The 19,247-nt window shown below is 59.1% G+C and overlaps 1 protein-coding gene across 1 annotated transcript in view; it reads right to left on the reverse strand.

The window, feature by feature from the left end:
- Positions 1-19,247, reverse strand: part of HSPG2 (heparan sulfate proteoglycan 2) — a 192,298-nt gene extending 173,051 nt beyond the window's left edge. Inside the window, exon 1 of the mRNA XM_074933957.1 lies at positions 19,114-19,247. Within this exon, the coding sequence (XP_074790058.1) occupies positions 19,114-19,182 (69 nt within the window). The 5' untranslated portion in view covers positions 19,183-19,247. The remainder of the gene's footprint in view (positions 1-19,113) is intronic.

Genomic DNA, 19,247 nt, shown 5'->3' on the forward strand with positions numbered 1-19,247 from the left:
GCCCCTGACTCCTCCAAGTCCTACTGAAATGACATCATGCCCCTTAATCCCCCCAAAAGTCTGGGAATCACCATCTAAGCCAAAGCCCGTCCCCTGTGTTACACAAGCAGGAACCCACGGCCTGTTTTAAAAGGAGCCTTTCTTTTTAGTGACTGAAAAGTGGGTTAGTTCATTAAACACCCTCCAGATTTCACCCTGGAGAAATCTGCTGCTAAAAATGAAAATAAAGCTGCCAGCAATTGAAAATACAAATGACAAAGTACCCACGTGCAGCATTCCAGTTTGGGCTCTTTTTTCATTTGCCAGCCCAGTCCCTTCCACCCATCAAAGCCTCACCTCCTTGCAGAGGCCTGATCCACAGAAGCCAAGCTGCTAACATGCACATGCACTTGTGTGACTGGTAATTGACTGGGTGGATTTGCTCCAAACTTTTTGAAGCAGTTCACCTTTGGATGGGGCCAGCTTGGGCAAAATTTCAGCCCAGAAAGGACAATATCTGAGGTAGTTATGAGGGAATGAAGACAGCTCTAATGTTCCCTTCCCACTCACATTTTACTGGCAGGTCACACTGCTGGAGGGATCTTCCCACCCAGCGAGGGGATGTTATTTGATGTGGAATCGCACTAGGATTTACAGCCAGCTCTTTCACCCTGTCAGCCTTCACTGGCCAATGATTCTTCAATAGCTGTTAACAAAATGGAGAAAACAGCCCAGGTTGCCATGAGAGCACAGCTCCCATTTAAGCACCAGAACCCGTGGCTAGATTTTCAGCACAGGGTGGGTGCCCGTCCATTTACAAACACCTCTCAGCTCCCTGGGTCTGGAATCCCACCGACCTGGCGAACGTGAAGGGTGGTGCACAGAGGTTGGGCAGGATTCAGCAGTGGAAACAGCCTTTTCTTCAATACATCTCTTTATTATAGGCTTGGCTGAGCGATGAGTCACTGCTGGAACGGAGGACCCTGTGACTAGACTGGGATCAGGACAGCAGGGTTCAGTTCCTGGCTCTGATTTCTCTGAGTCTCAGTTCCCCATCTCTATAATGGGCCATGCTCCTTCCTTTAGCTGCTTTGTGTATTTCGGCACCTCGCTCCCATGGATTTCAATGGCATTTAGTACCTCTGAGGTCCTGGGGGCTACAGCACCTCTCTGGCTCACGCACTAGTCTACACTGACGTTCCAAACACATTCAATAGACAAGAACAAAATGAGTGGCCTAGCAGCCCAGCTCAACCAGAAATAGACCCGTGCCTTTATTAATAGCCATTCCACTCCCAAGCAAACCAACGAACTCCAAGCCCTAGCAACCACTCGCTCATTGTCCTCCAAGGCCAGCGGATTTCAGCAACATTACAGGTGTTTCCTTCCCTGTTTCCTACAGTAGCTTGGCAGCACTGGTGGGAATGGCCACCGACACACAACAAGACCAGCTAAGCCCTGTCAGCCTGGCCTACTGCTGCTGTGACAGCCAGCAGTTCAGGGTGCTGAGCACCCAGAGGAAGGCACTCAGCACTTGGCAGGATCAGGCCTCAAGTGCTCAGCAGAGGTACAAGGCAAAGATGAGATATCATCTCTTCTGCTATCAGAGGATGCCAGACGTGGCCTGTTCTCCTGGGCCCGGGGCCAGGGCCCAGGGCTTAGCCAAGTGCAGACAGCAAATACTTGGCACCTAGATACCAGTGCTCAGGGAATGGGCAAAGTGCCCACTGACCCCAGTCACAACAAACCCTAATCTCCCTTTCAGGGGCAAACGAGGGAAGAGAGAAGAGGGGTGGGACTGGTGCTGGGCAGAGACACCCGGACAGGACTAGCAGAGACACAGCGGGGACCTTCTCTTCCACGAGGGCCTTGGGCACAGGGTGGGGCTGCCGCCGCCCACGTATACCCACCCCAGACGACAGGTGCTGCTCGGAGAAGTAGCTGAATCAGGGGAACACGTAACTTATGCTGGGACGGGAGGAGGGTGAAACAAACTCAGGAGTGCAGTGGAGTCCTTCCATCCCCACCCCCAAATACCCCTGCCCCACACAGCTGCTGCTACATGCATGCATCCTGCTCAGGCCAGATGGTGTCTATATTAGAGTCCAGAGCCCGCCACATCTCACCCAGCAGGATCTGCTCCTCGGGGCCTTCCCTGGGGTCTCGGCACCAGGCTGGAGGGTTCCAACGCAACATTCACTGAGCCAGCCCAGCCCGGGGACAGCCGGTGGAAGTCGGACTCACTCTGGCATCAGACTTTAAGGCCAAAAGGGACCATCATGATCATCTAGTCTGACCCCCTGCACATCACAGGCCACAGAACCTCACCCACCCCTTCCTGAAATGGGCCCCTAAGCTTTGGCTGAGCAAGACAGAGGATCCACCATTTACTCTAGTTCAAACCAGCAAGTGGCCCAGCCCCCTGCTGCAGAGGAAGGTGAAACACCCCAGGGTCTCTGCCGATCTGACCTAGGGACAATTCCTTCCCAACCCCAATATAGTGACCACAATGGCCAGCCCAGCTTAGAGCCCAGAATCTTTATCTGTGGTGATGAATGAGCTGGAAAGATTTCTGCTGGATAGCCCCTTTCCAGGCCAACTTTGCAGGGCCGGGAGTTAGGGGAGGAAAGAACACCTGCACATGAAAGCACATCCAGGAAAACACTCCAGAATCTTCCTGGCTGCATATTTTCTGTGGCTTTTGTTTTTCATTTATATTTATTAATTTATTTACTTTTCTTCTTAATGACTGTCTACCCCAAGGAAAGCCCAGGGCCTTGCTTTATCAGCCAGTGTTTTGCCCAAGTCTTCTATGTGCTCCTCAAATGTTCATAAAATTCCTCCTGCAAACCATTATTCTACTGATCACAGCCAAACAGACCATGTGACAAGGCTATTAAGGCTGCAAAGTCAAGCTGCCTCTGCCCTTTGCCCTCCTGGGGCGCAAGGCCCACAACACGATCACATACTAGTTTTCCCCAGCACCCCTGCCTCAGTCAGTGCTCAGAGACCTGCCCTGGGGATGAACCACAGCTGTGCACTGCAGCTGGTCTGTAGCACCCCTGCTTTTGACCTTGATCTCTCTGTGCCTCCACTCCCCGTCTGCAAAACAGGGATCGCAACACCCCCCCCCACCCCCCACAGTGCTGGAAAATAATGTCATTGACATCCGTTCCTTACTGCTTGGGAAGCACTCAGAGAATAAATACTGCCATGAGAGCCACAGAAAAGCCCAGGAGGAAATAAATTTGTTTTTCAGAGCTGGGGTTGAGCAGTGTGCAGTAAATGAGGCCTGGGGCCACACGCGGAACAATGAGGATAAAATGAAGTATTGCCTAGCTGCTCGTTCAGAGAGCGCTGTGTGTCCTGTGCACGGGGGCGCTGTGGAGAACACAGCACGGTCACGGCATTACAGACAGACTACATACATACAAGGGGACCAAACTAGGGTTGCATAGACAAGCTTAGTCCTGGCGTTTTTAACTCTGGAGTGCTCGACTCTGCAGCCTTCCTGTGCCTTTCGCGTTGCTGTGTGTGGGGATTGATATGGCTGCTGTATTGTTTCTGATCAGTGCAGCCCACTCGGCAACAGTAGGTCCTAGCTCGGACTTAGCAATGGCATCAAGCAGGAGTCTCCAAAAAACCTCTGAACCTTTGCCCGTCTCTGGCTGTCTCCTAACACTGCCGACGGCTCATCCCACAAGCCCCCCACGGACCCGCTGGGGCCGAAGGCCCGTGGCTGCAGTGTCCGCTCTGCCATTAGCAGCACTGCCAGGTCCAGAGCAGCAGCGTGCCACTCTTCTGATGCGTGCGCTCTAGGGGACGCATGTGCTTCGGCACTTGGCTGAAGAGGGATGGCCAGACGCATGCACTTCGCTGCTTTGCTGAAACGAGGCTTTGCAGTGTTTGTTCAGCCCTGGCAATATCAAAGCAGCATTTCACAGCAGCAGGGCGGGGGCCATGGGCCTCCTCTCCATACAGCACCGAGAGGTCAGGCCAATAGCGAGGGATCCAGCAGTATCACACGTCCGGCTCTTCCCACCCCCAGCCCCAACTGCCACATTTGCACTGCATGAAGCTTTTTAACTGTCCAATATCCCAACGGCTCCCTTGACTCTGCTCCATGGATTCTGCTCAGTCCCCACAGGGCACCAGGGAGCAGGGCCCCGCCCAGCCACTCCTCTCAGCCGATCTGCGCTGGAGCAGAGAGGCTTCACTGCCCAGGAGCCTGGCCCAGCCCCTTCTCCTTTATTCAGGGCTAGTCTCCGGGTCCAGCTGGCATCAGCAGGGAGAGAAGGGCTTTTCAGCATGAGGTCATGGTTAAGGCACAACCATGGGAATCAGGACTCCTGGGTCCTCGTCCCAGGATCTGTGTCGAACCTGCTGTGCAACCCTGGGCCTCAGCTTCCCCAGGTGTGAAATGGGGGGTGACAGTTCCCCATCACGGGGAGCGAGTCACTCTTGTCTGTGTAGTGCTTGGAGACCCCTGGACAGCAGGCGCCAGCAAAGGGGCAGGATTGTGTTATCAAATCTCCTTAGTGACAGTGAAACAATGGGGGGAAAAGGCAAAAACTCTGGGAGCTGGAAAGCGCTGTCCAGCTGGACTGGCCGGTTCCCTAGAGGCATGAGTCAGAGGCTTTTGACGCCAGTCCAGGGCTGGATCCAAGGCAGGAGCAACGTGGGACTCACCCACAGAGTGGAACTAACTCGGGCTGGAATCTGCACACCAGGCTGTCCGTGTGATGCACCAACCCACGTGACACAGGCATGGAAGGGCAACATGGGCAACCTGGGGGGAGGGGGAGCCTTCTTCTGACCTGGCCCCCAGCACGGACAGGGATCATCATGTGGCTTCAGAGACAGGATGGGATGGAGCAAAGGGAAACCAGCCTGGAGGGAGAGGGCCCCTTGCCCCAGGTCAGACACCAGCCTGGCCCCACTGACAGCTCAGCAGACAGTCTGACAGACAGCCTGACAGACCGCGGTGCCAATTTAGCTCCCCTGCCCCTCTCCACCAGGGTCAGGCCAGGCCCCCTCTGGCTTCAGGGAACCTCACGGCATCCCGCCTTGGGCCATACAGAGTCTGTGGGTAACACAGGGCGCATGGTGCCCTCACATCCCAGTCACACCCCGAGCCAGTCTCTGCCCCGCAAAGTCTCTTTGGCAGCAGGGGGGCCAGCAGGAGTCCTCCATCATCCAGCACAAATGCTACGAAAAGCTACCCAGACAAGTCCCCTGGCACTGGGCCTCAGCCAGCTGGGGGGCGCCATGGAGCACCCACCTACCCCCACCCCCATCGGCCCTAAGTGACTAGCTCTCCCAGCTGCTGGGCCTCAACCCAGACCTCCACAGGGCAGCACTGAGAACCAGCCCCAACAGCCCTGCATGAGCAGAACTCAGCCCCCGCCCTGGACCCACGGCAGCTCAGAGCACTCAGCCCAGGACCCCCAGGACAGCCGTCTGGCTCAGAGAGCAGGCCAAGCCCTGCCCCAAGGCCAGAGCGATCAGCCCTAGCTCCCCCCCTCCGGTGTGCTCCCTCCGCCCTGCCACAGCGCGGCTCCGTCTCAGCTGCCCAGGAGGCTATTCTCTGCCTCAGGCTTCGGCCCAATGCTTAGCACATTCCTCCCAGGTCAACATTACCTAATTTATCCACAGCTCCTTCTCTGCCCTCACTCAGAATAGCAGCCGCTGCAGAGAAAGAAGGGGGAAGCCCCTGACATTACAAAAAGAAACAGTCCAGCACCTGGGCATCCGTCAGAGGAGGGGCTCGCACTGCACGCTGCAGCGGCCTGAGGGGGACGCTCCACAGCGGCCTGCGGGGAGCCTGCTCCTGCTCACCCTGCAGTCAGTGACAAAAGCCCCATCGAATTCAGCCGGAGCAGGATTGGACCCTTTGAATTTAAACATTCCAGGGTGGGAAGAGAACCCAAGTCCTGACTCCCGGACCACCCTGCTCTACCCCGCAATCACACTCACCCCCCGGAGCCAGGACAAGAACCCAGGTGTCCTGACTCCCAGACCACCCTGCTCTACCCTGCAATCACACTCACACCCCGAAGCTGGGACAAGAACCCAGGTGTCCTGACTCCCAGAACACCCTGCTCTACCCCGCAATCACACTCACCCCCTGAAGCCGGGACAAGAACCCAGGTGTCCTGACTCCTGGACCATCCTGCTCTACCCCGCAATCACACTCACGGCCCGGAGCCGGGACAAGAACCCAGGTGTCCTGACTCCCAGAACACCCTGCTCTACCCCGCAATCACACTCATCCCCCTAAGCCAGGACAAGAACCCAGGTGTCCTGACTCCTGGACCATCCTGCTCTACCCCGCAATCACACTCACCCCCTGAAGCCGGAACAAGAACCCAGGTGTCCTGACTCCCAGAACACCCTGCTCTACCCCGCAATCACACTCACGCCCCGGAGCGGGACAAGAACCCAGGAGTCCTGACTGCTAGGCCCTGCTCTAGCTGCCCTTGGAGATGGGGAAGCTAAAAAGAACCCTGGAGTCCTAGAAGACCAGGCCAGGCTCCCAATGGAAATGGGGCCCAGTAAGGGCGGATCTGGCCAAGGACCAGTGGGGAGCCCTGTGCAGGGACAGAGGCTCTGGCAGGACTCCGCTTGCTGGCTCTGAAGGCGAGGTGGGGGCAGGAGCTGGTGCTGCTCTGCAGCAACTCCTTTGGATGAGTTAGGCACATTGCTCAGGTGACTCGCAGCCCCGGGACTCCCGCTGGCTGCCAAGCTACCCCCCACCCCTCTATCGGCCTCACAAGTTTGCATCACGAACAGCTTCAGACTCCCCCAGCCCTGCTCAGTCTGCCCGGGGGCCTGAAGCTGGCAGAGGTCTCCGACCACTCTCTGGGGAGCTGGGCAGTGCCATCCCTTCCCTCCCCACTAACACACCTGCTCCGACACTTGCAACCGCATCCCACCAGCCAGTGGGCGCCCTGCCCCAGCGAGGCCTTCGGAGAGGCACAAAGGATGCTGGGAGGGGAGGGAGGACAAGACGCCCATGTATGCAGGGGTGAGGAAGGCCGGAAGGAGGGCACACAGGCTGCCCGGTGACCATGGCTCTGTGGGCTTAAACCCACCGTGTGGCCCAGAGAGGTGCTGGGAAGAGCCACCCAGGGGCAAGGGTCATGGGTGCAGGGATCAAGCAGAGCAAGGTGCTGGCCGAAGAGAGAAGAGGAACCCAGATCAGGCTATGGCCACGGGGCTGCGGGGGAGGAGTCCTCCCTGGAAATCTGTGTGACCTGGAAGGAAATGCCCATAGAGACAGAAGCAGCGGGAGTTGATTTTATCGTTAACTCTGTGACCAGGAACACGGCCCAGCAGGGTTGGAGGATCCTGCATGGACTCCAACAGCTGGCACAAAACGCCCATCGCAAGGGCCCATCCCCCACCTCCAAGGGCAGCTAGAGCAGAGAGCTGGGAGGCAAGACTCCTGGGTTCTCTTCCCAGCTCTGGGAGAGCAGTGGCATCTAGTGGTCAGAGCAGGGGACTGGGTGCCAGGACTCCAGGGTTCTCTTCCCAGCAAACCCAGCAAGTGGCTGTCAGCAGAGCAATGAGGGCTCCTTCGCAAAGCTCTGCAAGAGGCCACAGAAATACCCGGCATGTGCATTATCCCAGGAGAAGGGAAGGCTCAGATCCCTGGCTGATTGAGGGGGTCGTGGGGCAGGCAGGTATGAGCCCTAAGTCCATCCAGGTTTGCTCTGGAGCAGGTGCTAGATAGCTTCCAGGCCTTGGTGGTTCTGAGCCAGGAAGCAGCGTGTGTGCAGAGCTCAGCCCAGGCTTGACAAACTCACCACACCCCAGAGGCCACAGCTGCAGTCGCTTCTCTCACAAACCAGTTCTAGATTCACCAGCCTTTGCCAAGGACCTCTCATGGGTGTCACCATGACTCGGGGTGGGGGAGAGGGGAGTGCAGCCGGCTGAGACAGACACCACCGCCTCCCAGGGCCAGAGGCAGCTGCCTGCCTGCCTTGGCATCAGGAGCAACACCAAAGCAGGGGCAGGAGGGGAGGAAAGATGAGGGGGGAGGGCAAAGCAGACAGCTCTGGGGGCTGGGGAGCGCCATACAGCACCAGGCATTTTGGGGTGTATAGGTAGGGGCATTGCCAGCAGATCGAGGGACATGATTGTTCCCCTCTATTCGACATTGGTGAGGCCTCATCTGGAGTAATGTGTTCAGTTTTGGGCCCCACACTACAAGAAGGATGTGGAAAAATTGGAAAGAGTCCAGCAGAGGGCAACAAAAATGATTAGGGGACTGGAACACATGAGTTATGAGGAGAGGCTGAGGGAGCTGGGATTGTTTAGTCTGCGGAAGAGAAGAATGAGGGGGGATTTGATAGCTGCTTTCAACTACCTGAAAAGGGGTTCCAAAGAGGATGGATCTAGACTGTTCTCAGTGGTAGCTGATGACAGAACAAGGAGTAATGGTCTCAAGTTGCAGTGGGGGAGGTTTAGGTTGGATATTAGGAAAAACTTTTTCACTAGGAGGGTGGTGAAACACTGGAATGCGTTACCTAGGGAGGTGGTGGAATCTCCTTCCTTTGAGGTTTTTAAGGTCAGGCTTGACAAAGCCCTGGCTGGGATGATTTAGTCGGGGATTGGTCCTGCTTTGAGCAGGGGGTTGGACTAGATGACTTCCTGAGGTCCCTTCCAGCCCTGATATTCTATGATTATGATTCAGGCCCCGCCAAGCCCTGAGCTCCCAGTTCAGCTAGAGATGCCTAGACACACGCATCCCTCAGCCCACCCCAGGCACACCCAGCCAGCCCACACGGCCTGTCCTGCGTGTGCAGTCTGGGAAGGATTAGATTACCATTGGTGGGTGTTGGTAAATGTCGGTTTCACCCAGCGTGGCTAGATAGCAAGCGTGAGAAATTGGGACAGGAAGCGGGGGGTAATAGGCGTCTATATTAGACAAAGCCCCGAATATCGGGACATCTGGTCACCCGAGTTTCACCACACATACAAGGGGAATGTTCCCATTGATCTTACGCAAATGTCTCAGAGAGGCAAAGGAAGAAGAGTGCAGCCAGGGAGCTAGAGTTTGATCTAAGGCTATTTACTTTATCTGCTTCCACAGGCAATGCTGATGTGTTTTAGCAGCTTTAACTTCATGCATCTCAAGAACCGTCAGCAAGTAACTGCCTGATGCCCCGTAACCTGCCTGATGCCCCGTAACCTGCCTGATGCCCCGTAACCTGCCTGCGCCTGCGGAAGTTAGAAAACCTGTTTGGCAGCAAACATGGATATTATCTGTCAAAACTACTAAAACCAAGTCAGTTCTGCCAAGCCCCCTCCAGCCTGCACAACGAGACCCTTCTGCACGGCTCCTGGCTCATTCCATAGCCAGGAACACAACACCTCCAGGACCACCCATCTCCCCTGGCCAAACCAGGCTGCAGCAGCTTGCAGCGCCTCTCCTGAGCTGGCCAGCAGGAGGCGCTACTGAAGGGCCATGAATCTCTCACACAGTCAGGAATACAGACATGCCACAGAGTTAATTGGTTCAAGGAACCTTTTATCATAGCCCCGGGGGACTGAGGCCTGTGCTCTCCCCCTGAGAGTCTCACTTCCATTGCACTCCAGGTCCTTACATGTGGTTTGCTCACAAGCACTGGGCTCAGCTGGTTTGTTACCAGAGGGTCTCTTGCCTTTGGTATACAAAGCAAAAGCCAGACAGAATCCTGGTTGCCTCACAAACAAGCCTTTGCACAGAGCCTGCACCAGGGCAGAGGTGCAGCGCTCGGCTGGGAACAGCAGTGGGGCCTCCAAAGGTGTTTCCCTTCTGCCCTGCCCTTCGCCCTAGAGGAGGGCACTCAGAGGACAAATGTTCTATCACAAGTCACCAAAAATCACGGTGCCCAGCTCTCGTGGCCATGCCCCAAGGGAGGCAGCAGGTGTGCTGGATGGAGTCTCACGAACAGAGATGGAATCAGGTCCCCAACCCTCTCCGCAGTAGCAGCAGCCACCCCCCAGCTCCCAGTCTGAGCACTGCAGGGCTGGGGGTTAATGAGGAAAGCAGGAGCACTGAGCATTCTCTTAGCAAGGGCGGAGCCGAGTCTCCAAACCTTGCTCCAAGATCCAGCTCCCAGGCTGCGTCCTAGGCCACACGGCACTGGTGGGAGCTACCACTGGGCCCTGTGCTTCCAGCCTGACCCAAGCACGGGACCCCTGGAGCCTCGTATTCCCCGGGCATCCCTGTTCTAGCTGCACGTTGGAACAATCAGATGGTAAACGCAGCGACTGCACTGGGCTCAGACAGCTCCATGTGCCACTGAGAACAAGAATCCACAGCAAGACACGGCCCCCTCTGGGGCAGCCCACGAGCTCCCCCCCAACCGTACAGATTCCCTCTCTGCCTGCACAGCCACGCTACTGCCCTTGGGCTGGCCCAGCGTGGCAGCTGCTGGTGCAGGATAGCCATGGTGGCACACAAATGCCTTTCTGCATGTGGTGCTCATTCCCCCAGCCCAGCCGCAGGCTCCACACCACGGATTCCTCAGCCCAGAGAGCCCCACATGCAGGCTGCCGCAGCCCCAGCAAAAGCCCCTGAAACCCTGCCGCCTGCTCCGATTTCTGACGCCCCCCCCACCCCGTGCTCACGCCCCGCTCAGCAAGGTGAATGGCAAGCTTTGACACAGCTTGCCTGCCAACCAAACATTCCTCCCCTGACTTTTCCCTGGCCCCCCAGCCAGGAAGGAGCCGTGACCCCTTCCCACACGGGGGCCGCAGGATGGAGGGGCGAAGGGTGGGGACCGGGGGCGGACATGAAATGCTCTTCACACATGCTTACAGCCCACAGGAACGTCCTCGCGCCAACCAGCAAGGCTGGAGGGGTGGCAACTAAGCAGCTCCACATACCTGGGAGCCCCAGCTTAACCTCCGAGCCCACAGCTCACCCCCCCACATCTTCCACAGGTACCAGCCCTCCTACACGCCCCCCCCCCCCCGCCAGCTCTTTTAGGAGTCTGGCCCCTCTCCGGTTTCCATGGCAAACGGGACTCTCTCCTCAGCCCCTCCCTGCCAGCAGGGATCCCATCTCCATCGCTGGCCCTTCCCTCTCGGGAGGGAGGAGGCCCCCACTGTTAGTCAAGGGACAGCCATGGGGCACAGAGGTGACGGCACTCTGTGGGCTCAGTGCTTGCCACAGGCATAGGGAAGCAGGGCCTCTCTCGGGATGGGCAAGCCAGCTGGCAACCACTGGCCCCCCCGGTGCCCCCTTCCCCACAGGCACTGCTTCCGGGCACTGTGATGGCATCTCCTTCATCACAACAACCTAGAAAAGCTTGAGACCTGAGCTGGGAAAAGAACTAAACACTGGCTGTCCAGGGGTCTGCCTGGGGTGAGCGGGGGTCTCCCGGCAGGGAGGGGTCACTACAGAAGGGGGACTGGGAGCAGCAGGGCGGTAGCGAACGGTCAGGGTCAGAGCCGGCCCCTCCCCCCATCCCATTGCGGCAGCCCTGCCACCCACAGCCCATGGGGTACGTGTCCCTCTGCACACAGGCAGGCTGGCCACAAGGACACACCCACACCCACAAGACATCAGACCTTCCCTCTTCCCTGTGCAGCCAGGGCCAGACTCTGCTCGGCCTGGCATAGGGTCAGACTGGAGCCACTCCACTGTAGCTGAGGAATTTACACCAGGCGGGGGTAACTGAGCCCAGAACCTGGCCTGGTCCAGGAGGGGTATCCAGCAGCTAGTCACAGGGTCACATTAATTCAATAACTGTGCTGTCTGCTCCCGCGTGGACAGCTGGATAGCAGGGGCACCAGACTCCTGGCGGTGCTGGACGAAGGGTCCAATCCTGATCTCGCTTACACCCGTTGGTGCTCAGATGCTAGGGGTCCTTTGCCCTCAATTCCCCCTTGGCCAAAGTTCCCTCTTCGCTCCTCCACACCTCTGCAGCTCGAGCCATCAGGCCAGAAGGGACCAGCGTGATGGAGTCTGACCTCCTGCCTAGCACAGCTCGAGAAGCCTTCCCACGTAATCCCGCCCTGACCTCCTGGCGGAGCCAGCGCAGAGCTCGGAGAAAGACTGGCCACGTGCTGGAGAATCCCCCACATCCCAGGCCAGTAGGCCCCTCGCTCTTAAACATTTGCTCTAATGTCTAGTCTGAAGGTGTCTGGCTTCAGCGTGCAGCAACGAGTAGGATTACACCCACCCTCATTTCTCCAGGGGACGAGAGTGCAGGGAGAACTCACAGGGACACGGTTCTCCTCTCACATCATGGAAATTCTGAGTTACTCTCGATTTACTCCCAACACAAGTGAGAGGGGAATCCAGCATCTAGCATCACCAGCTGTGACGAAGTGGGAACGTTTTTAATGTTTTCTCTGAATACTGGGTGGGTGCCTCAGTTTCCCCTAGGAACTTCTTAAGTATCTAGGTGGTGGGATAAGGGTGTGTGATTGTTGCAGAGCCCTAGAGGGCCAGCGTGAGGCTGTCCGGACAGAGAATGGCCGACCTGTCTCCTGGCAACTGAAGGTGTTGCCCTCCCCCGCAAAGGTGCCAACTGAAGGTGTTGGAGAACAAAGAGATCAGGTGGCCTCCTGGCCCGGGAAAGAGACAAAGGCGAGAGGAGGGGCTGGAGAGTTTCAGTTTGGAGCTGGCTGGGAAAATGGTGGGAGGCCCAGATGGGGTTCTGGCCTCCCTTCCTCCCAAGACAGACCTGACTGAGGGATCCTGTTCTCTGTACCTACAAGCTCTGTTTTAGACCATGTTCCTGTCGTCTAATAAACCTTCTGTTTTACTGACTCGCTGAGAGTCACGGCTGACTGTGGAATTAGGGTGCAGGGCCCTCAGGCTTCCCCAGGAGCCCCACCTGTGCGGACTCGCTGCGGGAAGCGCACGGTCTGAGAAGGGGAGGCTGAATGCTCCAAGGTCAGACTCAAGAAGGTGGAAGCTGTGGAAGCTTCTTGCCCTGGAGGGCAGTCTGCTCTCAGAGAGGAGGCTCCCCCAGAGTCCTGACTGGCTTCGTATGGAGTAGTTCCAGAGCATCGCCCAGGGACTCCAGAACACCAGCTCTCACCATTTAAGCGGGAACCTCACAGCACTGGAAGTAACTCTTAAAGGCCCAGCTCCTGGAGTCATGTGAATATCTGAGAATCTCTGCTTTCATTTGAAAAAAAAAAAAAGAGTTTCTAGCCCCAACGTTGGTGGAGAAAACGTGACCAGTCAGATGGGAAGCTCAGAAGGCAAAGAGAGAGAAGCCCTACATTTACCTAAATAAAAAAAGTCTCATGATTTTTAAGCTAGTCACCGGACTCATGAGTTTGAATGCTTGGGCTTGGTGACACCCAGTACCCCCAACCCGCCCAGCTTCCACAAGAGAGCGCGCCACATGCCAGTGATCGCCTGGTGGCACTTGGCCATGCCATGGGTGTGCCAGGTTGATTTTCCTGCTGTGCGTGGCATTCCTGTTGCTGGGCCTGGAGGGAAGCATGCTGATACATGGAGGCTTTGACAGATGGGCACAGCGGGGAGCAGGCACACCAAAAGGGCAGATGGTGGCCTGTGCTGCATGCCCATGAAGGGGAGCCAGTGGGTGTCCAGTGACCACGGATTCCCTTCAATGGCCTCCCCATCGCAGAGGCCGAGGGAGCTGTCTGCTTTGCCATTAGTCCGTCGGCTCCCAGCACAACCGGGCCCGGGACTCTGCATGGGGTTCCTAGGCGCTACCATAACAGAAATACTAACGTGGAAGGGGACAAGTGCAGGAGTGAAGGAGGGAGCTGGGGGGGGGGGCGGGGCTGGAGTGCAGCCGGGCATGGGGGGGTGGGGGGGCAAGGACAACATTGCTGCTAGGAGCCTGCCTTGGCCTGCACCTCGATACGCACAGCCAGGGCTTTCTACATCGCTCAGCCAGAATAACAGGGCAGCCCCACTTTACCCTCCCATTGTGACATCAGCAACATGACATCACCATCCACAGCCATGACATCACCGTCTGCAGCTCCCCACCTGTCTCTCCCAGCGATCTGCGGTGCAGTGGGACAGCGCAGCTGACCATTCATCCCCAGCAGGCTGGGAGCCCAGAGCTAGGGTGCAGGCACTCACAAAGCCCCAGGATTTACTGCTGGTTTTCCATTGCATTTCTGACCCACTCGCAGCCCCGGCCCCGCCTCACCCCAGCTCCTCAAAGCAGCAATTGACAAGAAGGGAGAAGGCAAGCGGGAGCGCTCCAACAACCTGCCTCATTTGGAAAACATCTCGGCTCCTACAGCCCAAGTTCCAGGCATATTTCTCAGCCACTGTCAGCTTTAATTTGGTCCAAGAATTCTGGGTCTGTGGTGCAAAGGAGAATGCAAGCGAGACAGAGGAAGAGAGGAGAGCAGGCAGAGAGGGGGAGGCCCGGAGGCCAGCCGAAGAGAGGTGTGTTTGTGCACCTCCCGGACACACAGCTGCCTCTGCCACTTAGCAAACAACTGAGACACACAGTGGGCACCTCCTCCCCCACTCCACCCCCACCTGATGGGCACCCTCGCTCCCAACCTCTTTCCCCCAATGGGGCGGCTCCGTCTGCCGGTGACTCTGGACTGGCCACCCTTCAGCCCAGGCGAGCCGCCATTCAGAACCCTTCAGCACCTAGTGCAGCGGCACCAATTACTAAGCTGAATCCAGGGCTCCGCAAGCTCAGGCTGTGGGTTCGTGTTGAGACTCCTCTGGGGGGCCTATGGGAGGACACCCACAGTGGCTGCTTGCAGGGCATTTCCACCTCCTGGTTAAAAATCAAGTGAGCCAGAGCCCAGCGCTGAAGCCACAGCACGGAGCCAGTCCCCCCACGCTCGCAGAAGGCAGGTGCTCGGGGCAGCACCATGCACTGCTCTATAGCTCCCGCTCTAGTCACTTTGGGAACTGCATAAAGCCACCCCTGGGAGGATAGCATGTCAATGTCTGGCGGGGCGTTGGGGGGCAGTAAATGCCTCTGGGGAGGGAGCTGTCCTTGGGAGACACCTGATGGGAATAAGATCCTGGCTCCCCCAGCCTCCCGCTCCCCAGGGAGACTATACCCCAGCTAAAGCTGTTGGAGCTGGGTAGGGGGAGGCCAGCTGAAGCCTGACCTCAGCACATCTCTTAGCCCAGGCTCTCCCCCCGCAGGGCTCCGGCACTGTAACTCAGGGCATGTCTACACCCTTGACTTACAGCCACCGCAGCAATTACTACAGTGAATCATGTCCACACTACCCTCCTTCTGTCCGTAGTCCACACCAGGAGCACTTCCACCGACTGAAGAGGGGCAGTGTCGGGGAGCCCAGACTCTTGGTTCCCTGCCAGGAGCCTGGCTGCCCCCACCAGGAACCCAGCTGCCCCCTGGGCTCTCAGCTCCCTGCTTCCCACCAGGAGCACATCAGCCTCCCAAGCTCCAGGCACAGAGCTCCCTGCCGAGAGCAGCCTGGGTTCTCCGAGGCTGCTCTGCTCTCAGAGTAGAGAGGGGAGCCTGGGTTTCTTGTCAATTTCATGGCTCTGTGTGGAGCTGTGAAATTGACAAGAATGACAGCCAACAGACACTATGTGGCCCTAATTACACCCACCTGAGCCCTGCTCCTCTCATGGAGATGGAGTTACGATGTCAGTGTAGCGGGGCACTGACATCGGTGGGAGCAAGGCTGCAGTGTGGACACTGACATAATTAGCGTATAATAACTGCAGCCTAGGCCAGGCCTCAGAGTCTTTCGGCTGCCCCCGACAGCCATTTCCACCTCTGCAGGGCTCTGCTCCCTGACAGCTTTCCTGGCTCTGCAGTCTCGCCCAACAGGATGGATGCCCCCTGCACTGCGACCCTGGGTATGAGAACCAGGGTCTCCAGAGAACAGGCACGTGGGGCTATCCTGGTCTTCAGAGGCGTCTGCGGTGGCAGGACCAAACCCACATTCTCTAACCCCAGCTAGGGAGAGATCCCTGAGGGAAGGGGTGGCACAGGTGGGCAAGAAAACATGGGGTGGTTTGCACCTGGGCACAGGACTGGAACCTCCAGTCAGGGATCCTCCAGGCAGCTCAGAGCCCTTCTTCTGTGGGGAAGCTCCCGCACTGCAATGGCCTAGACTGGAGGTTAGAGGAGATTCCAGGGACTGGGCTTTAGCTTCATGAAGAAGCCAGCACAATTCCCAAGGATTGTCCCACCGAGCCTGCTGCCTGGTCCCATCCGAGGGCAGGGTGGCAGGTCTGCACACTCCCCTCTGGCTGCTAAGCTATGGCTGGATCGGGGTCCCAAGAGCCGTCTCAGAGACTGGGCTCCCTGCAAGAGAGGGCTGGGGAGAGATTCCTGGATTGTATAAATACTACAGAGGAGTCACTCAATCCATGTTCTATTTAGAGCCATGTTTACAATCCTGCCTCCCCCTCCTCGCACTTCCTCTCACCCAGCCACCCCACCCCCTTCCCAGAGAGGGAGGAGCAGATCCCACCCCCGTAGACCCTCTACTTTGAGAACAAGCCTGGGCAGGTGGGGGGGGGGAGGAGGATATCCGCCTGTCACATGATCCTCTCCCATTCAGCTGCTCAGGGAATGGTGGCCTTGTGCACTATTCACACAACCGCCCTGCAAGCCCCCTCATCATTCCCCTTCCAGCCCCAGCACACACAGCCTGCCCAAGTCCCTGGGGATCCCTCCACCCTGCAACCCAGAGTCCCAGCACACTTACACAGTCGCTGCCCAGCAGAGCCCCCGACCAGCCCAGCTCCTGCTTCCAGCACCCCAGGAGAGTGCACCCTCACCCCCGCAGTCCTGCCTGTGGCCCACAGACAGGGAAGTGGGCTGCTGCTTAAGGACAGGGCCAGCCAAACAGGGCCTGGGATGCAGGACACCTGGGATGCAGGACACCTGGGTTCTATTTCCAGCTATGCCACTGACTAGCAAGTCCCCTCCCCACTCTGTGCCTCACTTTCCCCATCTGTGCAATGGGGTGGGAGAGACCCGGTCTCATGCAGGGAGGCTGGGAGCCTGCAATGGAGCATGCTAGACGGGGCAAGCCATCAGCCGCTCCTGAATCTGGGGCCGGGTGGGAGCAGCTCCCCACAGGGGAGAAGGCAGGCTGCAGCCAGGCTCTACTTTCCTAGGCTAGGGGAGGTCACAGGTGAGGGAAATTTCAGACAGCCAGGCCCAGGGCAGGGGGCGTGAACGGAATGCAACTACCCGCTTCATGCTACCCAGCATGCACTGCTCACCTGGTCCAAGCAGCCTCTGCCCACCATCACCTGTCTCCAGCTCCATATTCTGTGCCCTTGGGCCCCTGCCAGCGCCCCCAGGACTATTCAGAGAGCCAGGCCACCCCGGGTATCGTGTCCAACGCATGGCCAGGGCTGCAGCACCAAGCTCGACAGCCTTTCACCCATCCTATAAGCTGCCCCCAGCTGCAGCAGGCGGGCCCCCAGGATGGGGGTGCCCCACGCCCCTGAGATGGGCAAGCTTGAGCAATCACCTTCCAGGAACAGGCTCCCAGCAAAGGCTGAGGAGTCTCTCAAGCCGCCTGCATGTTCTCAGAGCCTGCGGACTCTCAGACACAAAGCTGTCCATTGTTACCCACGCAGCCCTGAGCCCAGGCCATGTGGGTGGAGAGCAGGCAGGGCAGACTATGTAACAACCTCCAGAGCCCCCAGAGGTCTCCTGCACTGAAGATCTTCTGGTGGAGCCAGGGCTGGGATAGCTGAGGGGCACCAGCAGGGCTGAGGGGGCCCTGGGCTGGGATAGTCGAAAGGCAGCAGATCAGGATTGAACAGCATCAGTGGCGCTGAGTGGGTGCAGTGTCTACCCAGCGCAAGGCCCAGTGGGAGGAGTAGGGGGCACCCAGGGGAGCTGGCTCTTGCCAAGGGCCCAAAAATACTCCTGGCAACTTTCACCCAACTTGACTTCCCTGCCCCTCAAACATGCAGGGCACCCCAGTGCTCCGTGTGCAACGAACGGCCCAGCACCCTGATCAGCCAGGGTCCCCTGGCCTCTGCCAGCGCAGAGATGCAGCGTGGCGTGCCCGGCAGCGTTTTCCCCAGCACACACCCAGCCCAGGCTCCCTGGTCTGAGCGCGGGAGGGAACCAAGCCCAGCAGCAGCCTCCGCACGCCCCGCAGGGGCTGTTACAGGTGGGAGCAGCTGGCGGTAAGGTACCCCACCTAGCCCGGGCTAATCACCGCTGCCAGTGCTTGTCCAGGGCCAGCCAGGCTGCCCTGGGGGAGGCTGGCTGGGCACAGGAAGGCGGGAGGGGCCGATCTCCTGGGGGAGGGGCCGAGCAGACTCCTGGAAAGGGGCTGCTCCCTGCCGCTGGTACGGGACATTTGATCGTTGCCCAGCCGTGAGCAGGAGGGGGAGCCCCGTCCCCTCACAGCCGGTGGGGACCCCCAGCTACACGCTGCTGCGATGCCGTCCCGGCAGTGGCCTTCGCCTTCCCCCTGGCACCCAGGGATCGGGGAAAGGCTCCAGCAGCCAGCTCCCCTGCCCTGGCGCCCCCCAAACCATGTGCACCCAGGAGCTGCCCAACAGCCCCCTGCCTGCAGAGCAGGACTGGCAGAGCCCAGCCCTCTCCGCGCCAGCCCCTCCGCCCCGCGGGCGGGTCCCTGCCTGGCTCCGGGCTACCGCTGCTCCCGCGAGCCCCCCGGGCTCGGAGCCCCCCGCGGCGGGGAGACAGAACCTGGGCTGACCCCAGCTCCCCGCGGGACGGGCCCCCGGCCGGCCGGCCCCCAGGGCCTCTCGGGGGAGCCGCTCCCGCTCCCGCTCCGCGCCGGCCGGGCGGTGCCCTTATTTTAAGGCGGCTATTTTTACCGCGCCGCTCCGAGCACCTGGGCTGGCTGCAGCGCGGGGCCCGCCGGCTCCCACCCGGAGCTGGCGCCCAAGGAGGGAGCGAGGGCAGCGGCAGCGGCCACGTCCGACCGCCCGGGAGCCCTCCTGGGGGAGGCGCCCGCCCGCCGAGCAGGGGCCGCAGCCCAGCCCCGCTCGGTCCGCACCCGCGGCACAGCGCGCCGGGGCAGAGCCAGCCGAGCACGGGCCCCCCGCGCGGCCCCCGGGCTCCAGCGCCAGGGGCCCCAGGCCGGGGCCAAGCTCCGCCCGCCCGCCCGCAGGGCTCGGGGCCGACTCCCGGGCAGAGGCTCCGCGCAGACGGGAGCGGGGGTCCCCCTCGCCCCGGGACTTACCCGCAGGAGCGCAGCCAGCAGCAGCAGCAGCGAGCAGCGCGCCCCGGCGAGCCGCTGCCGGGGACCCATGTTCCGGCTCGGGGCGCAGCGCCCTGCTCCCGGGATCCCGGCCCGGCACCGGCCCGCGCACAGGG

Source organism: Natator depressus, chromosome 18, assembly GCF_965152275.1.
Source record: "Natator depressus isolate rNatDep1 chromosome 18, rNatDep2.hap1, whole genome shotgun sequence".
Classification (NCBI taxonomy): Eukaryota; Metazoa; Chordata; order Testudines; family Cheloniidae; genus Natator; species Natator depressus.